Source organism: Phyllobates terribilis, unplaced genomic scaffold (genome assembly GCF_046119375.1).
Source record: "Phyllobates terribilis strain yellow unplaced genomic scaffold, ASM4611937v1 Scaffold_11__3_contigs__length_659146591, whole genome shotgun sequence".
In the NCBI taxonomy this organism is placed as follows: domain Eukaryota; kingdom Metazoa; phylum Chordata; class Amphibia; order Anura; family Dendrobatidae; genus Phyllobates; species Phyllobates terribilis.
In genome coordinates this window covers 379326330-379347026 of record NW_027362771.1, presented here as the reverse complement: position 1 = coordinate 379347026, position 20697 = coordinate 379326330, and the positions used below count along the sequence as shown (strand labels likewise).

General features: G+C 41.0%; 1 protein-coding gene across 2 annotated transcripts in view; it reads right to left on the bottom strand.

Moving 5' to 3' along the window:
* MYO1E (myosin IE) overlaps positions 1–20697 on the bottom strand; it is a 192976-nt gene that overhangs the window by 81082 nt on the left and 91197 nt on the right. The window contains exons 1-10 of one of the 2 annotated variants that reach the window (XM_073652954.1): positions 17542–17566; positions 17370–17457; positions 16986–17075; positions 16679–16810; positions 9951–10085; positions 8834–8966; positions 3283–3479; positions 1659–1739; positions 1495–1581; positions 929–1015 (exon numbers count right to left, since the gene is read on the bottom strand). In XM_073652954.1, coding sequence (XP_073509055.1) covers positions 929–1015; positions 1495–1581; positions 1659–1739; positions 3283–3479; positions 8834–8966; positions 9951–10085; positions 16679–16810; positions 16986–17075; positions 17370–17414 — 987 coding nt within the window. In that variant the 5' untranslated portion in view covers positions 17415–17457; positions 17542–17566. Of the gene's footprint in view, positions 1–928; positions 1016–1494; positions 1582–1658; positions 1740–3282; positions 3480–8833; positions 8967–9950; positions 10086–16678; positions 16811–16985; positions 17076–17369; positions 17458–17541; positions 17567–20697 lie in introns of those variants that run through there. The other variant, XM_073652953.1, reaches the window with a different exon arrangement.

Below are 20697 nucleotides of genomic sequence, written 5' to 3'. Positions count from 1 at the left end.
TGCAAAAAGACTCTGATCAGTCTTCTGATGATCAGCAATGGTGCCAGACAGAACCCATTGACTAGATCAGGGTTTGTCAGACTTCTGTCACAGCACGACGTGCTATTTTGGCTGGATCTAAGACAGGAGATCTGAAAGCAGCAGCATCAAACTCCGATGTGTCCAAGAGAACTCTGATCCACATTTTATACCAATACATAACCAATTAGTCTTGTTTTATCTCCATATAAATTCTTTAGAAAGACAGTTCAGGACCCGCTTACGCCAGCCAAAACATTGGTACGGTACATATGACCCATTGATACCACCATGTGTAATTTCTTATGCCAATGTAGGTGTTGCCTTACACTGTTCAGGTAAAGTGACTGATACTCAGCAATAAATACAACGGCATATAATTAAGCCATAAATTACAAAAATATGTACTGTATAGTGCTCTGCTGAAAATTAGGGAAGAAAATGGTATGTTTTACTGAAGAGTACAGAGGCTTTACCTTTAAAGAGAAACTTATTGGCATATAATGAGATCGGTATTACTTATACTTCTAAAAGCAAATGTATTTTTACATGAGTAATACGCACTGGAGATTGGTACCAGTCCAATATAAGAATTTGAGTTAAAGAATGCGGCTTCTGCATCCAATAATGATCAACTTGCTACTGTTTGTGTGTTATTGGTGCCATAATATAATAAGCTGATCATTATTGTATGCAGAAGGCACATTCTTTTACAAGAATTTTGCTTGGGAAAAAAGGGATCAGTTCACATTTAGCTTTCATGCATCTACAGGTTACTGTAGATTGATGCGGTCTCAACACCACCATTGTTAAAATATGTGTTTGGTCATTAAACTGTATAAAGACCAGATTAATATAATAAAAGCAAACTGATGTTAGGGCTGATGCAGAAAAACGTTGTTACACTTACCACCTTATTCTCAATGAGGTCACACACAATTTTATTGTTAAAATACTCTATAGGAGTCCATCGGATTCCTTCCTGGACGTATTCTTCCTGCAAGTCCAACGACAAGCAACTATAACTAATGTATCATAGCAAGAAAAAATCCAAATAAGGTCAGAATGCTGATGGAAAGGGGTAAACCCATCTCCAAGATCCTATCCCAATCTGTAATAGGTGTAATATTAGCAAATACTTCCAATTAGAAATGTAGTGTTGTTCTTCTTATAAGCTACTGCAATGCCCTGTACTTCAGGTAAGCAACATAGCTTAGGTATCCAGGGTTACGACCATTCAGTGACAGTTATTAGTGGTCGTAACAATAGATATCTAAGCTACTGCAATGCCCTGCACATAGGACAAATGACATAGCGAATGAGAAGAACTATACATTTCTAATTGGAGGCATTTGCCAATTGTATCATCATTACACCTACTACATATTGGGAAAAGATCTTGGAGATAGGAATACCCCTTTTAAGCCTTATCCTTGTAGCTATATGAATTGTAAGTATATCCACAGATTTACTGACCTGTTCTGCTTTGAGAGTCAGCTCTATAAATATTTGCTGTAACTTTTCATTAACAAAATTGATGCAGAACTGCTCAAATCCATTTTTCTGAAAATAAACAGATACAGATTTTGATGTATAGATTGTTGTCGGTAAATTGGCACTTGTGCCTTCATTTAACTTACCTGGAAAATCTCAAAGCCATAAATATCAAGCACACCAATATTGTATTCTTCATGATCCTTCTGCATAGCTTTATTAATAGACTGAAAAAAAACAAATATTCTTCAGTAAATTACTGTGCACAGACTAATGGCATGCTTATCAATTCTTATATACAGTACTGAGCAAAGGTCAGAGCCCATCAATTTTGTCTGTGTAACTTCCTGTTAAAACCACCATAAAGAAAACTCATTGGGGCAGATTTATCAATCGTGTCTAATTCTTGGACAGAGCAAATTTAGACTAGTTAGTAATAAAAAGCACCCGATTTATCAGACAGCATGAACCACTATGAGAAATCTGGTGCTTTTTAAATACTGTCTAATATAAGCTTACACCGCCTATTTGGCATAGCCTGCTCAGCAAAACATTGGGCCAAAAATGTGTGCCACAATATTGGTGGAATGTCCCTGTTTAGAGAAGCTGCACTCCCTTGCCAGACAAGTACAAGTCATGAAATGCAGGTTTTTTTGGTGCCCTCCAGAATTCTGCCACCTTTAGCTTGATAAGTTTCCCTCTCCTTGGGCTGTGATTGTAACGTTTCATAGTTGAGAAGGCTGAAAGGTTGAAGACATCGCTCCAACAAGTCCAATCTATAATGGTAATGCATTTTTCCAGAAGAAAGCACCCCAATCTTGGCACCATCTTCCAATGCTTTTCTTGGTTTACATACTATTGCCTTATTCTTCTTATGAAGAGCCTAAATGTATATCCATCAGTAAGCAGAATCGTACTCTACATCTCAGATATCCAAATTCAGTTTTCCAGTTCAATTTTTTTTGTGCTTAATTCCTTTCTCCATAATGGACTCCTTGGCAGGTCCCTTCAAATTTATAGCAGTGAGAAGTCTTCTACAGTGGAAGGTAGACAAAGTGTGGAGTTCCTATGCAAAACGAGAATGTGGGCTCTACGCTCTCCAATCAGAGAACCCATTTATGTCCTTCTAGCAATCTACCAGTCATTGTGAGCTATGAAATTAGTCCTGTCTCTAACATGCAAGCTGTTAGACAAGGAGTGACCGTTACCTTCATGCCTACTGGCCCCCGTGTAGCTGCACATTTTCTACATATAATATATCTACCCCCTAGAAAGACAGAAAAGTTTGCATTTTTTTAAATGCTCTGAAGAAAGAGTATGGTGGTATTGTTACAGCGCTTATTGTCCACATGGTGACCAAGTCTTCTTTTTTATATAGGTTATATAAGTACTTGGCAGTTTCAATTGATGATTAAAATAGCCAAAGACTAGATCTGTGAATTTTCCATAGTATTATTTCAGGTGAACGTGTTGACTTGGTAATGAAATAAGGTCACTATATGATTAGAATGTTCAAAAACCCTATAGAATATTATTTATTTTTACTTTTGCTGAAACTAAATCTCATGTAGGTTTAAGGACCCCAAGAAGAACAGGAGACTAAACAGAAAAAAAGATATTTAGAACGTTCTTCAGGAGTAAGTTTCTCAATAAACCTGATTACACATCAAGACAAAAACACTGGGGTTGGAAAGATCACGGTCAGGTTTATGTAAGTAAAATAAGGTTAGTACCACCCAAGCTTACACGTGTACATAAGGTTATACTTACATCCACCAGAAAATCAAATAGACGAGAATGCAGTGCTTTGGCTAACGCGTCTCTGGTGTAACAAGCTTGCTCCACGTTCAGGGTCACATTGATGGACTCGGACTTGCCGCCCCACTTGCTGTCCATCTGCCTGCTTGTTAACTTCTCTTTTAAACGACTCTCATTTATTCCAAGAAGAAATGTAGGGAATGCTAGAACTGCAAATATATGAAACTATTACCATGTATAGCAAACAGGTACAGCACATCCAGAAGCCACATATTGGTTTTATTGAGAAAAAAAGATGTTTAAGAAGAATTGCCCCATTAGAAAAACACATGCCCATATATATTAAGGAATACGGATGTCAAAGGGGTTTTCATCACAAAGGAGCCGCCTTTAATAAGCCAGAGCCATTTAATATTGGTGGACTCAGCCAGTTATTTGCCTACTGCTAGCAATTGTAAAGTTTTCAAGAGTTGTACCCAAGTTTTTGTTTCCTAAGGTTAGTCTTGGAGAAGAAATCCCTTTAAGACAATGCCTATGACAAAGCTTAGAACAAAAGTAATTGGATGGCTCTTGACATGCTAATAAGGTTCTTCTGGACTGAGAAGACCCAGCTTGTTCTGGATTCACTTTATAGATTTCTGTGTGTATGTATATGAAGGCTGACTCTATAGCCAAGCAAACACCAAGAAACTATTTTCAGTTGATCTTAACTGAAACATAACACAAGAAACAAATGAGCAAAATACTTAGGTGCGGATATTCCACAAGAATATAACACCTAAAAACATGTATAGTTTGACCAAGAAGATAAATTTACTGCCACTAGGAGTGAAAAGTTACTTTGAAGCAATGTCAGATTCAAGAGGAACAAAAACATTCATTAGTTATTATAAAGCGTCCACGTGACACGCATTTTCTGGACAATGCTTTCGGCATACAAGTTAAACTTTCCTATACGGAGGGCCTTCACACAAAAAACAAATATCCCTGTGTACTTCTTTCTTTACAGTGGGACCATTTGGGTGAAGTATGTCGCTGTATGCCTATAAAATGGTGTAGAACTTCCATGGTAAGTGAATCTTTCTAACATACATCGCTGATGCAGTGTGCACTGAGCCTTACAAATTAATGCGGAGGAAAAAACAGAAATTACAGTTACAGGCAAACGCTTGGCTTAATTAATCTTATTGCAAGGAGCCTGCATACCAAATCTCCTTGGAGACTTTTTTGACCGCCGCCAAGCTCATTACTGTACTGATGTTTTTAAGTTTTGCTTTAAAGTATACTTCATTATCCCTACTGAGTTTAAGATAATTAAAATGAGATTAAGAAAACAAACGATTCCTGAAGGCGTCATAAGATTATTTAGGTAATAAGGCCACGTTATTAAAAGTCCTATGTGCCCAGTATTCGGTCTATGGGATTTTTTAGTACTTGTGTAAAAAAGACAATTATAAGTGTGCATATATCCAGATATGGTTTAAGAAGAGATTAACATTTTTTGCTTCTCACCATTTACATTATATACATACATACATACATACATACATACATACATACATACACCTCACTAAATTTGAATATTATCAAAAAGTTCATTTATTTCAGTTCAATACAAAAAGTGAAACTCATTATACATAGTCATTACAAATAGAGTGGTCTATTTCAAGTGTTTATTTCTGTTAATGTTAATGATTATGGCTTACAGCTAATGAAAACGCAAGTCATTATCTCAGTAAATTAGAATAATTAACAAAAACCTGCAAAGGCTTCCTAAGCATTTAAAAAGGTCCCCAAGTCTATTTGAGTAGGCTCCACAATCATGGGGAAGACTGCTGACTTGACAGATGTCCAGAAGGCAGTCACTGACACACTCCACAAGGTCCCAAAGTTCCAATTTTCATTTGGAAATCAAGGTCCCAGAGTCTGGAGGAAGAGTGGAGAGGCCACAATCCAAGCTGCTTGAGGTCTAGTGTGAAGTTTCCACAATCCGTGATGGTTTGGGGAGCCATGTCATCCGCTCATTTAGGTCCGCTGTGTTTTATCAAGACCAAAGTAAGCGCAGCACTTCATGCTTCCCTCTGCCGACAAGCTTTTTGGAGTTGGAAATTTCATTCTCCAGCAGGACTTGGCACCTGTCCACACTGCCAAAAATACCAATACCTGGTTTACAAACAACAGTATCACTGTGCTTGATTGGCCAGCAAACTCGCCTGACCTTAACCCCATAGAGAATCTATGGGGTATTGTCAAGAGGAAGATGAGACACCAGACCCAACAATGCAGACGAGCTGAAGGCTGCTATCAAAGCAACCTGGGCTTCCATAACACCTCAGCAGTGCCACAGGCTGATCGCCTCCATGCCACGCCGCATTGATACAGTAATTGATGCAAAAGAAGCCCCGACCAAGTATTGAGGGCATTTACTGAACATACATTTCAGTAGGTCAACAATTCTGATTTTAAAAACATTTTTCGAGCAGTTATAAAGTATTCTAATTTACTGAGATAATGACTTTTGTGTTTTCATTGGCTGTAAGCCATAATCATCAACATTAAGAGAAATAAACACTTGAAATAGATCACTCTGTTTGTAATGACTATATATAATGAGTTTTACTTTTTGTATTGAACTGAAATAAATGAACTTTTTGATGATATTCTAATTTAGTGAGATGCACCTGTATATATGTATATTATTTTTACTCACTTATAGAACACCATTAATTCCACAGCGCTTTACAGACATTATGGGCACGGTGCCCATCAGGACTCACAATCTACATTCCCTATCAGTATGTCTTTGGAGTGTGGAAGGAAACCGGAGAACCTGGTGATAACCCACACAAACACGGGGAGAACATACAAACTCCTTGCAGATGTTGTCCTTGGTGGGATTTGAACCCAGGACCCCAGTGCTGCAAGGCTGCAGTGCTAACCACTGAGACACTGTGCTGCCCGTGTGTGTATAATGTGAAATATATATATTATATATATATATATATATATATATATATATATTATATTATATTATATTATATTATATTATATTATATTATATTATATTATATTATATTATATTATATTATATTATATTATATTATATTATATTATAATATATATATATATATATATATATATATATATATATATATATATATATATATATATATACATACATACATACATACATACATACATACATACATACATACATACATACATACATACATACACACACACATACTGACCCCCAACAAGATAGCGAGACTGGAAGAACAGTTTTTAAGATCAGGATTGTGATTCCTGCATCACATTGTTCCCCGGGATCCTGGAAGCAATTTCTACACATTAAAAAGTATTTTACTTTCCCCCATCCTCTTTCTTCTAGATTAATAGCAGATTGTGGCCACATTGCTGCTATATCTGTGCACCATATTAGTGCTAATGATGGGCTAAGTGTGATGGAAGGCAGAATGCATGCATACAGGAATTACTGTCATCCAGCTCACTTAAAAGACATTCGCTACAACACACTGTTGTTCTAAAAATATATCTGATATCGAGGCATATCAATTTCTCCTCATGAAATATCAATGGGTTATTCTGGCTTGTGGCATCTTTACTTCCAGAAGCGCTCTAACGCCTGCCCAGTCTATTCCCATATAACAATGAAGTGACAGATCAGGCAGGAGGCAAGATATCGGATAACTAGTGACGGACACATAATAGTCAGCATGGAGGAGACACATTTCAACTTCATTCGGATAATCCACGGACCAAAAGTAATGTAATAAAAGTCAGATGTATTAAAGGTGTTCTCCTATTTTGCAGTTTTAATATTGACAGGTGATCCTTATTTTAGATTGGAGGGAGTGTGACTTTTTGCTCCTCAGGTGCTTGAAGGTGATGTGGTGCTCCCGCGAGTCCTGTGTCTTCAGTAGACCGCCATGTTGGACATTCAGTAGTGGCACTGCTGGAGTTTTGCCCCATATGAGTCGAATCACCATCAATCTGAAACTGTTGGCCTATACTAAAGCCCCCGTCACACTAAGTGAGATCGCTAGCGAGAACGCTGCTGAGTCACAAGTTTTGTGACGCAACAGCGACCTCAGTAGTGATCTCGTTACGTTTGACACTTAGCAGCGACCAGGCCCCTGCTGTGAGATCGCTGGTCGTGTCGGAATGGTCTGGACATTTCTTTGATTGTTGAAGCCCCGCTGGGTAGCATGCATCGGTGTGTTTGACACCTTACCAATGACCTTGTTAACGACTCAGACACAGAAACACATAGGCGTGCATCGTTATACAGATCGTTACGGGTCGCCGCATCGTTGGGAAGATTTGACTCACCAGTGACCACATAGCGACGCAGCAACGATCCCTGACAGGTCGTATCGTTGTCGGGATCGCTGTAGCGTCGTTTAGTGTGACGGGGCCTTAAGGCTACGACAGCAGTTTTGAAGAAATGGAAAACCCCCTTTAAATTTGTACACTGAGCAGCAACAACAACCGTATAAAATGCTTTAAAATGAATAAAACAAGTCCCTCCAATAATTTCTTCTAGCATTGATACAAAGATGTCAAATAAGATACGTGACAAATAAAACAGCTATCCTGGTTTCCATAGTTAAAAGTGGTAGTCATAGACAGGAATGCAATTTTGTATATAAGCATCTTTGCACATCTTAAAGACCAATAAAATTGATTAGCAATAGAGGACTAAATTACGTCAACCTTTCAAGCCCACCTACGACCTTCGTCAGACAATAAAAATCAAGAATGGGAGACAGAATCAACCATGAGCCATCTTCAGGTAGTGATGAGATCATGATCGGTATCCTATTTCCTTCTATTATGCTTGACTTGATGGTCTAATGAAATTGTGACAAATGGTCATACATTATGTACATTAATTGTTAGTGAATTTGCAGAGGATTATCCGGTTTGGATTGTTGTGAATGCTACTTTTACGCTATTTGAATTACTGCCTCATACCATGTAACACATGCAAGTTTCAGGTAATACAAAGGTTAGCATTTTCAATTAAAACCAACTTCAGAAGTGTTTTACAAATGACATAATAAAATGCACAACAAAAACACAAGGTGTCTATAGACATTAAAGAAGCACTTTGGTTATTTTTTATTCCCTAAACCTGTGTGAATGTAAATGTAGTGTAGGTGTAATATACTCACAGATTGCCATCTTTCCCAGTTTCCAGCACCGATCTGGTCCTCCGACTCTCCAGATCACACTGGGGTCTATGTGATGCAAAGTCGCTTTTACAATGCAAGTCTATGGAGCTTTAGAATGAGGCTCCATAGACTTACATTGTAAGAGAGACTTCCGGCTCAGAGTGTAGTGCGATTAGGCTGGTTGGAAGAGCTGTCACTCAGAGGAGAACTGGAACAGCGCTGGACACCAAAGAAGCCAGTGATTGTTGAGTATAACACACTTACATTACACTAACATATATATACATGTTTAGGGAATAATAAGAAAAAGTAACATGAGTGCTTCTAGAAGGATCAGTCCATAAGTCATATACAGAAATACCTACACTCTTCACTCTCCACTGCTGCATAGTTTCCTTTTTCTTTGAAGCTAATGTTACCCAGATGGAGAATTCCTGCTGCAATCTGCAACACCATCGCTTGCTCTTCAGCAAAAATACCAATGACACTCATTGCATGCTGTAGGGAACAAATGAGAATTTTAGAGATTAGCTGATCCTAGCATCTCATATATACACATACATTTTTTTAAATTTTTTTTTCATTTTATAGATTTTCTTCACTGTACTAAAGCAGGTATGGGAAGGGAAACTGCTGGTTGAACCATGAGCAATGGTTTTCTAGTCCTTTTTCAGGAAACTAGTTTAGCTTAACAATCCTCAGAAGTTTACACTGAATGCATCAATCCCTTTAAATTTTCTCATATATGGAATAAGGGTTTTCCAATGTTACATATGCATAATTGTTAGGACTCCACACTCCTTAACTTTACTGGTGAAAGTTTTGCAGAAGCACTGCCAACTCCTTATATTGTTGGTGGCGATGTCATAACTAGTTGACCAGGTGTCAAGAAATTTCAGATGTCCTAAAAGTTTGTTGGGAGTTCAAGGTAAAATCAGAAACTTTCAGAGATTTAAGGCTTTAATCAATGAGAGAACTAAAAAGCAAGTGTTCATTTCCCCGCCAGCTCCAGCATACAGGAGAAGGAGCATTACATAGTGCTCATTAAAGTCAATTGGATGGCTGATTAAAATATGTATGTGCAGGCTCCTCCAGGGTGACAGACACTGTCAGTTTCAACACTGATTAACAAATGAGGGTCCTGAACCATACACAACCCCTCCAAGGCAGTGTTCACATAGTGCTTGTGATCTTCATTCATTTTCTGGTGCATGCCCCTACTCACTAGGCCTACTGGGCTGTACTTTTGCCAAGTATAAATTACTTTACTGTATAGAAGGGTAGTAGACCATCATTCTAAGCAGAAGTGGAAGCCTATGGTCACATATGTCAGGGTATGCTCTGCTGCCTTTCACCAGGGTAAAAAAAAAGTTATAGTAGGCCTGTGATGGCTGACAAGGAGAACTACTCCACTTTTCCCATACACTAACTTTGATAAATTACCCCAATATATACAAATGTAAACAGACAAATATCACTTACCATGGTTTCTTGAAAGTCCCTCTTATCATTAATGTCATCTACTTTGTAAGAGCCAGACTGACTAAGGTAGTAATAATAATCTAGGTTTGTAATCCCAAGGTCATTCCTTTGTTCCTTAGAAGCGCCTTCAATCAACTGCAGCAAGTGATAGAAAACATTGGGATTATGTTGCGTTTTCCGCCACAATAATTTCACCCACATACACATTGTACATTGTGATCTTATAGGGAATTCGTCACAAGGTTTTGGCTACTCATCTGAGAGCAATCAGTAACTGTACTCGCACACAGGGATGGTGTATAGTTCTACATTAAGAAAACAGCATTTAGCATCACCCAACCGGCAACTGAATATTTAAAGAGAACCTGTCACTTGAAAAAAAACACTATTAACCTGCAGATATGGGTTAATCTGCAGGTTAATAGCATTGTGAACCTGCCCGTTGCCTGCACTTAGACCCCCCCCACCTATGTTCGAGTTGCAGTCATAGGTGTGGTGCCAACTGCTGGCTCAGCATGCAGGGGCAGGGGCGCGGTTACAGCCGCAGCTGTCTATACAGAGCCCGAACACTGCCGGGAGGAATAAAGTTAATTTCCTCCAGCAGGGGTCTAAGTGCGGCAAGTTCACAACGCTATTAACTTGCATAATAACCCCATATCTGCAGGTTAATAGTGTTTTTGTCAGGTGGCAGGTTCACTTTAACATCCTATAATGCAAGAGGTTGGTGTATCCATTTAATATCCCTAACTGGCCTGAACGTGGTTTTGTACAACTTGATATATCTGGACTTTTATATTGCTTATATTTTGTAATATTTTTACTTAATGCGGTTTTCTTAATATAGAACTACACACTTATCACTATGTGCGAGTTATTGTTTGGTAATCCAAGTTTATCCTGTAGTGGTTCAGGACCACTACTCTTAGGCAGGTGATATTTACAGTGGCTATTAGCGCCAGTGGTATTTCCTAACATTCCATCTGAGAGCAGCATTATGTTGTGACAGAGACCCCGATTCCAGAGATGTATCACTTACTTAGCTGCTTGCTGCTGTTTGGATAAAATCATTTTTATCTGCTGCAAATCTACCAGTTCCCTGAAAGAGTTCTGTATAACCCACCCACACCACTGATTGGCAGCTTCTGTGTTCACGGTGCATAGGCAGAAAGCTGCCAATCAGTGGTGGAGGCAGGTTTTATTCAGCTCATATATGGAGGACTATATGGCTGCAGGTCTACTAGTCCTCTAGTGATAAAACAATGATTTCAGCAGCAGGATATTATCAAAACTACAGTAAGTAGCCTAATAAGTGACAATGCTGAAATCAGGGTCTCTGTCTGTACATTATGCTGGTCACAGATAGGGGGAAAAAACATTGTGACAGATTCCCTTTAAATATGTTAAAGCAACACTCCAGCGTTTTTTTTTTATTGCAGTGCTGGAGCGATTCTACCAATCTAAGTTCCCTTCCCCTAGTCTTATACTTTATAGCCACCATCATCTTTTATCAGCACCGCTACAGTCGGTCTCCAGCCTTTTGTGACCTGCCGGATCACTCTTGTATTTGCTGGAGTGATCCTGAAGTCACAACAAGCCAGAACAAGGTGCTCAGACTTCCAGTGAGAGCTTGTGATCATTACCTCTGACTTTTGGTCAGTCAGAAGTTGCGGTCATAAGATTGTGGTGCTGGGAACAGCGTCTGGTAAATATAATACTAAGGGAAGTGAACTTCGATTAGTAGCATCACTCCAGCACTGCAAAGAAAATAAAGTGGTGTATTAAAAGGAGTATTCCCATCTCCAACATCCTATCCCAATATGTAGTAGGTGTAATACTAGCAAATACCTCCAATTAGAAATGTAGTATAGTTCTTCTGATTCACTGTCGCTTACCCCATGTGCAGCGCATTGCAGTAGCTTAGGTATCCATGGTTATGACCACTGCACATTGTAAGAGACCTAATGAATTAGAAGAACTATACTACATTTCTAAGTGGAGGCTTTTGCTAATATTATTACACTTACTACATATTGGGATAGGATATTGGAGATGAGAATATCCCTTTAAGTTTATCTCCACATAAGGCAAGGGATAAAAGAGCAGGTTATCATACAGTATTGTGTCCCACTGGTCCATAGTCAGATAAACATGTCTGACTTTAAAAAAGTAAAAGATTTTGCCCTATTGGACAATTTTTTTTTAACAAAGTCAGTCTGTGTTTTAGCCAAAGTTACAAATACAGGTTCTAAAGCCCATTAGACCTCAATCAGCCGTCCATCTGTTTTTTTTGGGGGGGGGTGGTGGGGTGAGAGGAGAAGAGGTGCGGGCAGTGGTTGGTGTTCGTAGTAACCATCAGTTTTGGATCCCATTTGATTGTGCGTATTATATAATTAATATATAATATAATATAATATAATCTATATGGAACTGAAGGTAACTGGATACTAAGTCACAGTAAACAATGTTTGTGTTTGTTTTCACTCTCACCCCCTTAATCCTTCACTTCTTACAACCACCCCTAATCCCTACACTCTTCATCTCTCCCTCCATTCTCCCCACCCATCTCACCTCCTCCTCAGAGCTATTCCTCAACATACAATCCTTTGTCTCCAAACAGACAGCCATCTCATGCCCTCTCCAGCTCCTACCTACCAACGCTTTCTCTGCTCCTCCTCACTGCCGGTGACATCTCTAGACATCCCGGCCCTGTTCACCACATCCCTACAATCACTTCCACCTCCTACCCACGATCTATCCCAAACTGTCGTAACCCTTCTAACCTTATACCCATCCGCCCAGCCCCCGCTTCCCCAGTCCCTCTAACAGGAGCTCTATGGAAAGCTCTCAGTCTGCAACAAACTTTCCTACATTCACGACCTCTTCATCACTAACCAGATTTCCTTTTCGGCATCACTGAAACCTGGCTCACCCCCTCTGACATGGCCTGTCCTGCTGCACTTTCGTACGGCGGATTCCACCGCTCCCATACCCCCCGCCCCACTGGCAAGCATGGTGGAGGAATAGGTTTCCTCCTCTCAGATAACTGCTCCTTCACCCATATCCCACTGCCGCCCTCCATTACTCTCCCCTCTTTTGAAGAGCACTTCGTGCGCATCTACTCCCCCTCCAGCTGGCTGTCATTTACCGCCCCCCAGGATCACCCACCACTTTCTTTGACCATTTCACCACTTGGCTACTTCATTTCCTCTCCCTTGACATCCCCACTATCCTCATGGGCGACTTTAACATCCCCATTGACACTTCCCTCTCAGCTGCCTCTAAGCTTCTATCCCTCACTTCCTCCTTCGGTCTTACTCAGTGGTCTTCCACACCCACCCACAAAGACGGCCACACACTGGACCTCATCTTCACCCGCCTCTGTTCCTCATCTAACCTCTCTAACTCACCTCTCCCTCTCTCTGACCACAACCTACTTATATTCTCTACCCTCTCCTCTCCAGGGCAACAATCCCCACTCCACAAACTTGCATACCCTCGCAGAAATCTTAAATACCTTGACCTACACTCACTCTCTGAATCCCTTCTCCCTCTTACAGACATAAGCTCCTTACATGATGCAGATGTTGCTGCCACTTTATACAACACCACAACAGCTGCAGCTCTCGATTCCGTCGCCCCCTCTCACACATACCAAAACTCGCACAATCAACAGACAACTCTGGCACACCAGCCTAACTAAAGAACTGCGACGGGCCTCCACGGTTGCTGAGCGTAGATGGAAAAGATCCCACTCCAATGAGCACTTCATCGCATTCAAACAGTCCCTCACTACCTTCAAGTCCACACTCACTGCAGCAAAAGAAACACACTTCACATCTCTCATATCCTCCCTGTCTCACAACCCCAAACAACTATTCAACACCTTCAATTCTCTCCTCAGTCCCCCAGTGCCTCCTCTCTCTCCTCTTATTTCAGCTGAAGACTTTGCCTCATTCATCAAGCAGAAGATTGACACCATCAGACAAAGTTTTTGCCTAAAGCACCCACAGCCCCTCCCCACACCTACTCAACCCTCCTCCTCCAAAACTACTTTCTCCACCATTACGGAAGATCAACTTTCCTCTTTACTCTCCAAATCACACCTCGCCACCTGTAAACTTTACCCAATCCTGTCCCACCTCATCCCAAACCTTACCACCATCTTCATCCCAACCCTAGCCCACCTCTTCAACCTGTCACTAACAACTGGTGTCTTCCCCTCATGCTTCAAACATGCCTCAATCACACCCATCATCAAAAAGCCCTCCCTTGACCCATCCTCTCTAACTAGCTATCGCCCCATATCACTTCTCCCCTATGCCTCAAAACTACTGGAACACCACGTATATTCTGAGCTGACCTCCCCCTCTCCTCCTGCTCCCTCTTCGACTGCCTACAATCTGGTTTCCGACCGCACCATTCTACTGAAACTGCCCTGACTAAAGTCACCAACGACTAGGGTTGAGCGAGTATGTTCTGTCCGAGTATGCTCGGGCCGAGCTCCGAGTATTTACAGATGCTCGGTGATCAGGTTAAATCGCTCCCGTGTGCATGATTTGCGACTGTTTGACAGCTTTATTACATGTGAGGAATGTGTAAGAAATCGGCATTCCTCACATGTAATAAAACTGTCAAACAGTCGCAAATCATGCGCACGGGAGCGATTCAAACATATCACCGAGCAGCTGTAAATACTCGGAGCTCGGCCCGAGCATACTCGGTGAAAGGGTTAATAGAACATACTCTCTCAACACTACCAACGACCCATTAACCGCCAAATCCAAGCGACACTACTCTGTCCTTCTCCTCCTAGACCTGTCATCTGCCTTCGACACAGTGGACCATTCCCTCTTACTACAGACACTCATCTCTCGGCATCACAGACTTGGCCCTATCCTGGATCTCCTCATACCTAACAGACCGGACATTCAGTGTCTCCCACTTGCATACCAACTCCTCATCTCACCCCCTATCTGTCGGTGTCCCCCAAGGTTCAGTTCTAGGACCCCTACTCTTCTCCATCTACACCTTAGGCCTGGGACAGCTCATAGAGTCTCATTACTTTCATTAACACCTCTATGCTGATGACACACAGATCTACCTCTCTGGACCCGGTATCACCTCCTTACTAACCAAAATCCCACAATGTCTGTCTGCGATTTCATCCTTCTTCTCTGCTAGATTTGTAAAACTTAATATGGACAAAACAGAATTCATCATCTTTCCGCCATCTCACTCAACCCCCTCAACTGACCTATCCATCAACGTCAATGGCTGCCCACTCTCCCCAGTCCCTCAAGCTCGCTGCCTTGGGGTAATCCAGGACTCTAATCTCTCCTTCAAACCACATATCCAAGCCCTTTCCACTTCCTGCCAACTCAAACTCAAAAATATCTCCCGGATCCGCACATTCCTCATCCATGAATCTGCAAAAAACACTAGTGCACGCCCTCATCATCTCCCGCCTTGACTACTGCAACCTCCTGCTCTGTGGCCTCCCTTCAACACTCTCGCACCCTTCCAATCTATCCTAAACTCTGCTGCCCAACTAATCCACCGGTCCCCCTCGCTATTCCCCGGCCTCTCCTCTGTCAATCTCTTCACTGGCTCCCCATTGCTCAGAGACTCCAGTTCAAAACTCTAACCATGGCATATAAAGCCATTCACAACCTGTCTCCTCCATATATTTCTGACCTAGTCTCCCGTTACATACCCGCACGCAACCTCCGATCCTCGCAAGATCTCCTTCTCTACTTCCCTCTTATCTCCTCCTCCCACAATCGCATACAAGATTTCTCCCGTGCTTCCCCCTACTCTGGAACTCTCTACCCCAACATATCAGACTCTCGTCGACCGTGGAAACCTTCAAAAGGAGCCTGAATACCCACCTCTTCCGACAAGCCTACAACCTGCAGTAACCACCATACTGCTGCACGACCAGCTCTACCCCCACCTACTGTATCCTCACCCATCCCTTGTAGATAGTGAGCCCTTGCGGGCAGGTTCCTCGCTCCTCCTGTACCAGTCGCTGTCACACAATGTTCAAGATTATTATAATTGTTTTTGTATGTATACCCCTTTTTCACATATTATAGTGCCATTTATACCATGGCGCTTTACAAATCATAGTTGTTTTTTTTGCAGGCACTCAGTCCACAAAAAAAACAAAAAAAAAACAACAAAACACTGGTATGTGAACCCCTTTAAAAAAAAAATGGAAAATCAGTGGCAAAAATCCATGAGAAATTACAACGTGCGGATTAAACCTGAATCTGTACAGAATTCTGCACCATCTGAACTCAGCCTTTATTCCTTACACAATGTGGTTGATTTTCAGATTGTTACTTAGACTTGAATTGCATTCAATGGACTTAATCAGTAACTCGTGTAATCCCACATGATGACACAATGAGCTTCACAGTTTATTGCACTCCTTTGCCAAGTATTAGCCACCGAAGACAGTGTAACAATAATATCATCTGTTGACACGGGAATAGATTTTAAAACATTTAATAATATTAATATGACATTAGCACCCAGACATTCCTACAGGGAACTGCAGAATTATTCAGGTCAGAAGGCCTTGGAACAAATATGTATATATACAAATGGAGAACAGAAAGCTAAAAAGAAAACAATCCAAGATTCTTTAGTACATGCACTTCTTTTTTTTTTTAAATAATAATTCACAAATTATATTAAATAATATTTTCTGTTCATGTTCATACCTGATAAAAAATATGAAAACTTCTCTCTCCTGGATTTCTCATCACCACTCGAGATTTTTCCAGCAAAAAGTTAGATATTTTGCCTCCATCTGGTTCTCCTCCGGGGCTGAACTGGATTTCAAAGTATTTTCCCTTTTGGAAATACAGATTTAAAACGTATCATGGATAACTGAATGCACTAATATATTAGCGTTATCTGCTTGGCTGATCGAACTAAATCAATTTCTTTGCTATGGTCAATTAAGAGAATCAAGATTAGGATGTTACATACACAACTGCATAAGAAAGTGAAATATGTGCAACTTACAAATCTACTGGAGTTGTTATTTCTGACCGTCTTTGCATTCCCAAAGGCCTCTAACAAAGGATTGGACTGCAGAATAATATCCTTCACGTGCTGCAAATGACAAAAAGGAGACTGCTATCAACAAGTCATATGTTGTTTTGGAAAAAGACTTGCTGTCTAAAAGATTTCTTGCAGAGCTGTAAAGGTGGTTTTTGCCCAAGCCCTAGAGGAACATGCAGAGTAATATCACTATGTCTCAGAAGCCTTACAAACAGACTGTAGCCAGATGTCGTATAATGTCAAATTACCTACTGAAATGTTTTGGACTGCTGGATGTAACATCCTTTCTGAAGAAGATATCATTTCCAGCAGTATTTAGCACAAGTAAAAAGTAGTTTTCTTTACCTGAACTTTTGGGCCTCCTCCTGATACTTTAGAAACGTAGCCCATGATGTATTTCGCAGCGACTGTTTTTCCTGCACCACTTTCTCCGCTAAGTAGCAAAAAAGAAGGGAATATACATCATATGCACCAAAATATTATCACATCATAAAAATATGCAATTTAAACAAGATACTCTTAAAAACGGTATTCTCAAGTTGTCCCTTGAGCAGCTCAGAGCTCTGCAGTCTCCTTACTTCCTGAATACTTGGGGGTGGGTGCTCTCCTTGAGTGACTGTTAATTAATGTGTAGTAGCAGAATGAAGCTACTCACCAGAACTGTCTGTACATGCTTGTTTTCCAAATCTACACTGTTCGTTTGCATATAGAGATACAAGAGACTTTGAACAAGCACACGGGTGAGGAAAGTAAGTCTTGACTAGGAAACTTGCTCTGGAAATTGCTCAAGTTGAATGTCAAGGGCTTGTAATTCTACAGGACTGATAAGAGCCTTTCAGGAGCTGAGAGGTAGTGAGAGCAGCTGCATAAAAACCAATAGGCTGGAGAGAGCTGACTGGTATGTTAAAAGGGACTGTCAGAGCAGAATGACTGTTCAAACCAAGTACACCTCGGTGCTTCATAGCGGGGCCAATCATTTATATACACCTTCCTAACTGCTTGGTTTCCATCTATCTCCACCCTTCTGGCTCTATGAAGCCAGAGCTGTCAAAGAAGAGGGGGGTGGAGATTGAAGGAAAACAAGCAGGTGGGAAGCTGTATTTAAATTATTGGCCCTGTTCTGAAGCACTGAGCATCAGGACTTCATTTGAACAGTCATTCTTTGTTGACAAAGTTCCTTTAAGAGATAACGCCTTTTGTGGAACATAACTACTGCACACACTCAGCCAAACACTGGTGGCTGAGCTCCATGGAAACCAGCTGTGCACTGTGCAAGATAAAAAGCTCTCATTGAAGGAGAATGACAGCAGATCGTTAAATAAAGAATATTTGGAGTGCATACACAAGGAGAGTGTTCAAGGTGATCGTGAAAAGGGAGCGAATCCCTAATATACGTTCAAGGAATTATTCACTGCACATTGAATTCAGTTCAAACAAAAAAGTGATGTTTATTCATTTATATAGGTATAGGTAATGCATTCAAAAGGAAGAAATTGCTGAAAGTCCTGTGAATGTTATAATACTCTAATAAGGGAGAATGATAGGTTTGGTTTGATATTGATACTAGTTATGCAAGAAGTAATATAGAAAGTTTCAGCATTGTTAATAGCTTTGTAGAGAAATAAGAATTAGGCCACGTTCACACGTTCTGTATTTATCACCTACTCCTGGTTTTGACTTACAAATACTGATGTAAAATACTGAAGTGGTGACTTTTCCTTTGATTGTTCCACTCCTGATTTTGGATTACAGATACTGATGTAAAATACTGACCAAATACTGAATGTGTTAAAGGGGAAAGCTATTTATGATGTGAAAGACAAAAAAAAAAGATAAATGACAAAGGCGGCCAGTCAATTATAAGATAAAGCAATAATGGCAACACTACTAGGGCAATTAGGGAGCATTCCTTTAGTAGAGTTGACTTGCGGAAAATACAAAAACATCTCAGCATTAATGGAAAATATATGGAGTACAGCAAAGATTATATGCTACTTTTCATGAAAGGAGAAATGGAAATGTGGCTTTGGGATTATATATCGGAAGCTTTGTGGCTAGGATGAGGTCACCCACCCACATGAGGATGGTGCAGAGGACAGCTTGCTTAGATTGTAGCGTCACTACAAAATGTTGACATAATGCAGTACTTTAAATAGATGATGGATACATGTGCATTCTATGTATATAGCTTTATACTGTCAATCTATATAATTGTCTTATCCCGTCTGTCTGTCCTGGAAATCCCGGCTCGCTGATTGGTCCGGCCGCGGCCAATCAGCGACGCGGCATTTCAGAAAAACATGGCGGCCATTAGCGGCTCATGTGTGGCACGGAGGTCAGCAGCGATGCAGCCGGGAGATGCAGCCGGCTGCTCGCAGCATAAGTCCCCCGACCGCAGGGGCCGATGACCTACATGCGGCTATCGTCGGAAGATCAGCGGCTACGGCCGCTTGTCTCCCGAGGACAAGTGTGACGCCTCTCCCCTCCCCTCTCCTCTCCTCTCCTCCCGTCCCTCCCCCGCTTGATCAGGACCCCGGCATCATACTTACCCCTCCCGATGCCTGCGCAGCAGCTCCTGTGTCTTCCGCTGCAGCTCTGTGACGTCTCAGGTCAGAGGGCGCGGTGACGTCTTTACACCGCGCTCTCTCCTGACCGGTCACAGAGCACAGCGTGAAGATGCCGGCTACGCTGGAGTCCAGAGAAGCAGTGAGGTGAGTATTGGATTTTTTTTATTTTTTTTTGTATGGGGCCATAGGGGACCTGCATGGGGCACTATGGGGGGATGGGACATCCTGAATGGGGTATTATATAGGGGGGATGTGACAGCCTGCATGGGGCATTATATGGGGGGAGAGGTGACATCCTGCATGGGGTATTATATAGGGGGATGTGACATCCTGCATGGGTCACTATAGTGAGATGTGACTTCCTGCATGGGGCATTATATGGGGGGAGAGGTGACATCCTGCATGGGGTATTATATAGGGGGATGTGACATCCTGCATGGGTCACTATAGTGAGATGTGACTTCCTGCATGGGGCATTATATAGGGGGGATGTGACATCCTGCATGGGGTATTATATACGGGGGATGTGACATCCTGCATGGGTATTATATACGGGGGATGTGACATCCTGCATGGGGTATTATATGCATGGGTTATTATATACAGGGGATGTGACTTTCTGCTTGGGGCATTATAAAGGAGGGTCGGGAGACATATGCTAGAATACCCGATGCGTTAGAATCGGGCCACCATCTAGTTTTGTAATAATTTTCTATTCCTTTTAAAATTTGTTTTATTGTTTAAGCTCATTAAACAGTTGGCTACAATCAAAACATTAATGGGCAATAGCTTTCTACTTGTAGGTATGGTCACAAATTCATCAAACATGTTTTATTTAGGGTTTGTAACATCTTAAAACGGTCAACAACTTGACGTCAAAAACACACTTGGTTTGTGAAAGGGTGAAATGTCCCATTACAATTACAAGAATTTGGCATGGTCAGGTATTTTGAAAAAGGAAATTTTACAAATATCCGTCATGCCTAGGAAAACATGAATATTGTAAACCAATACAATAAATAAGGAGTATATTAAAGCTTTATTCAGATACACTACCTTCCTACTCATAAGTGCCTGATATTTCAGAATACTAGGTTTTGGTGGAG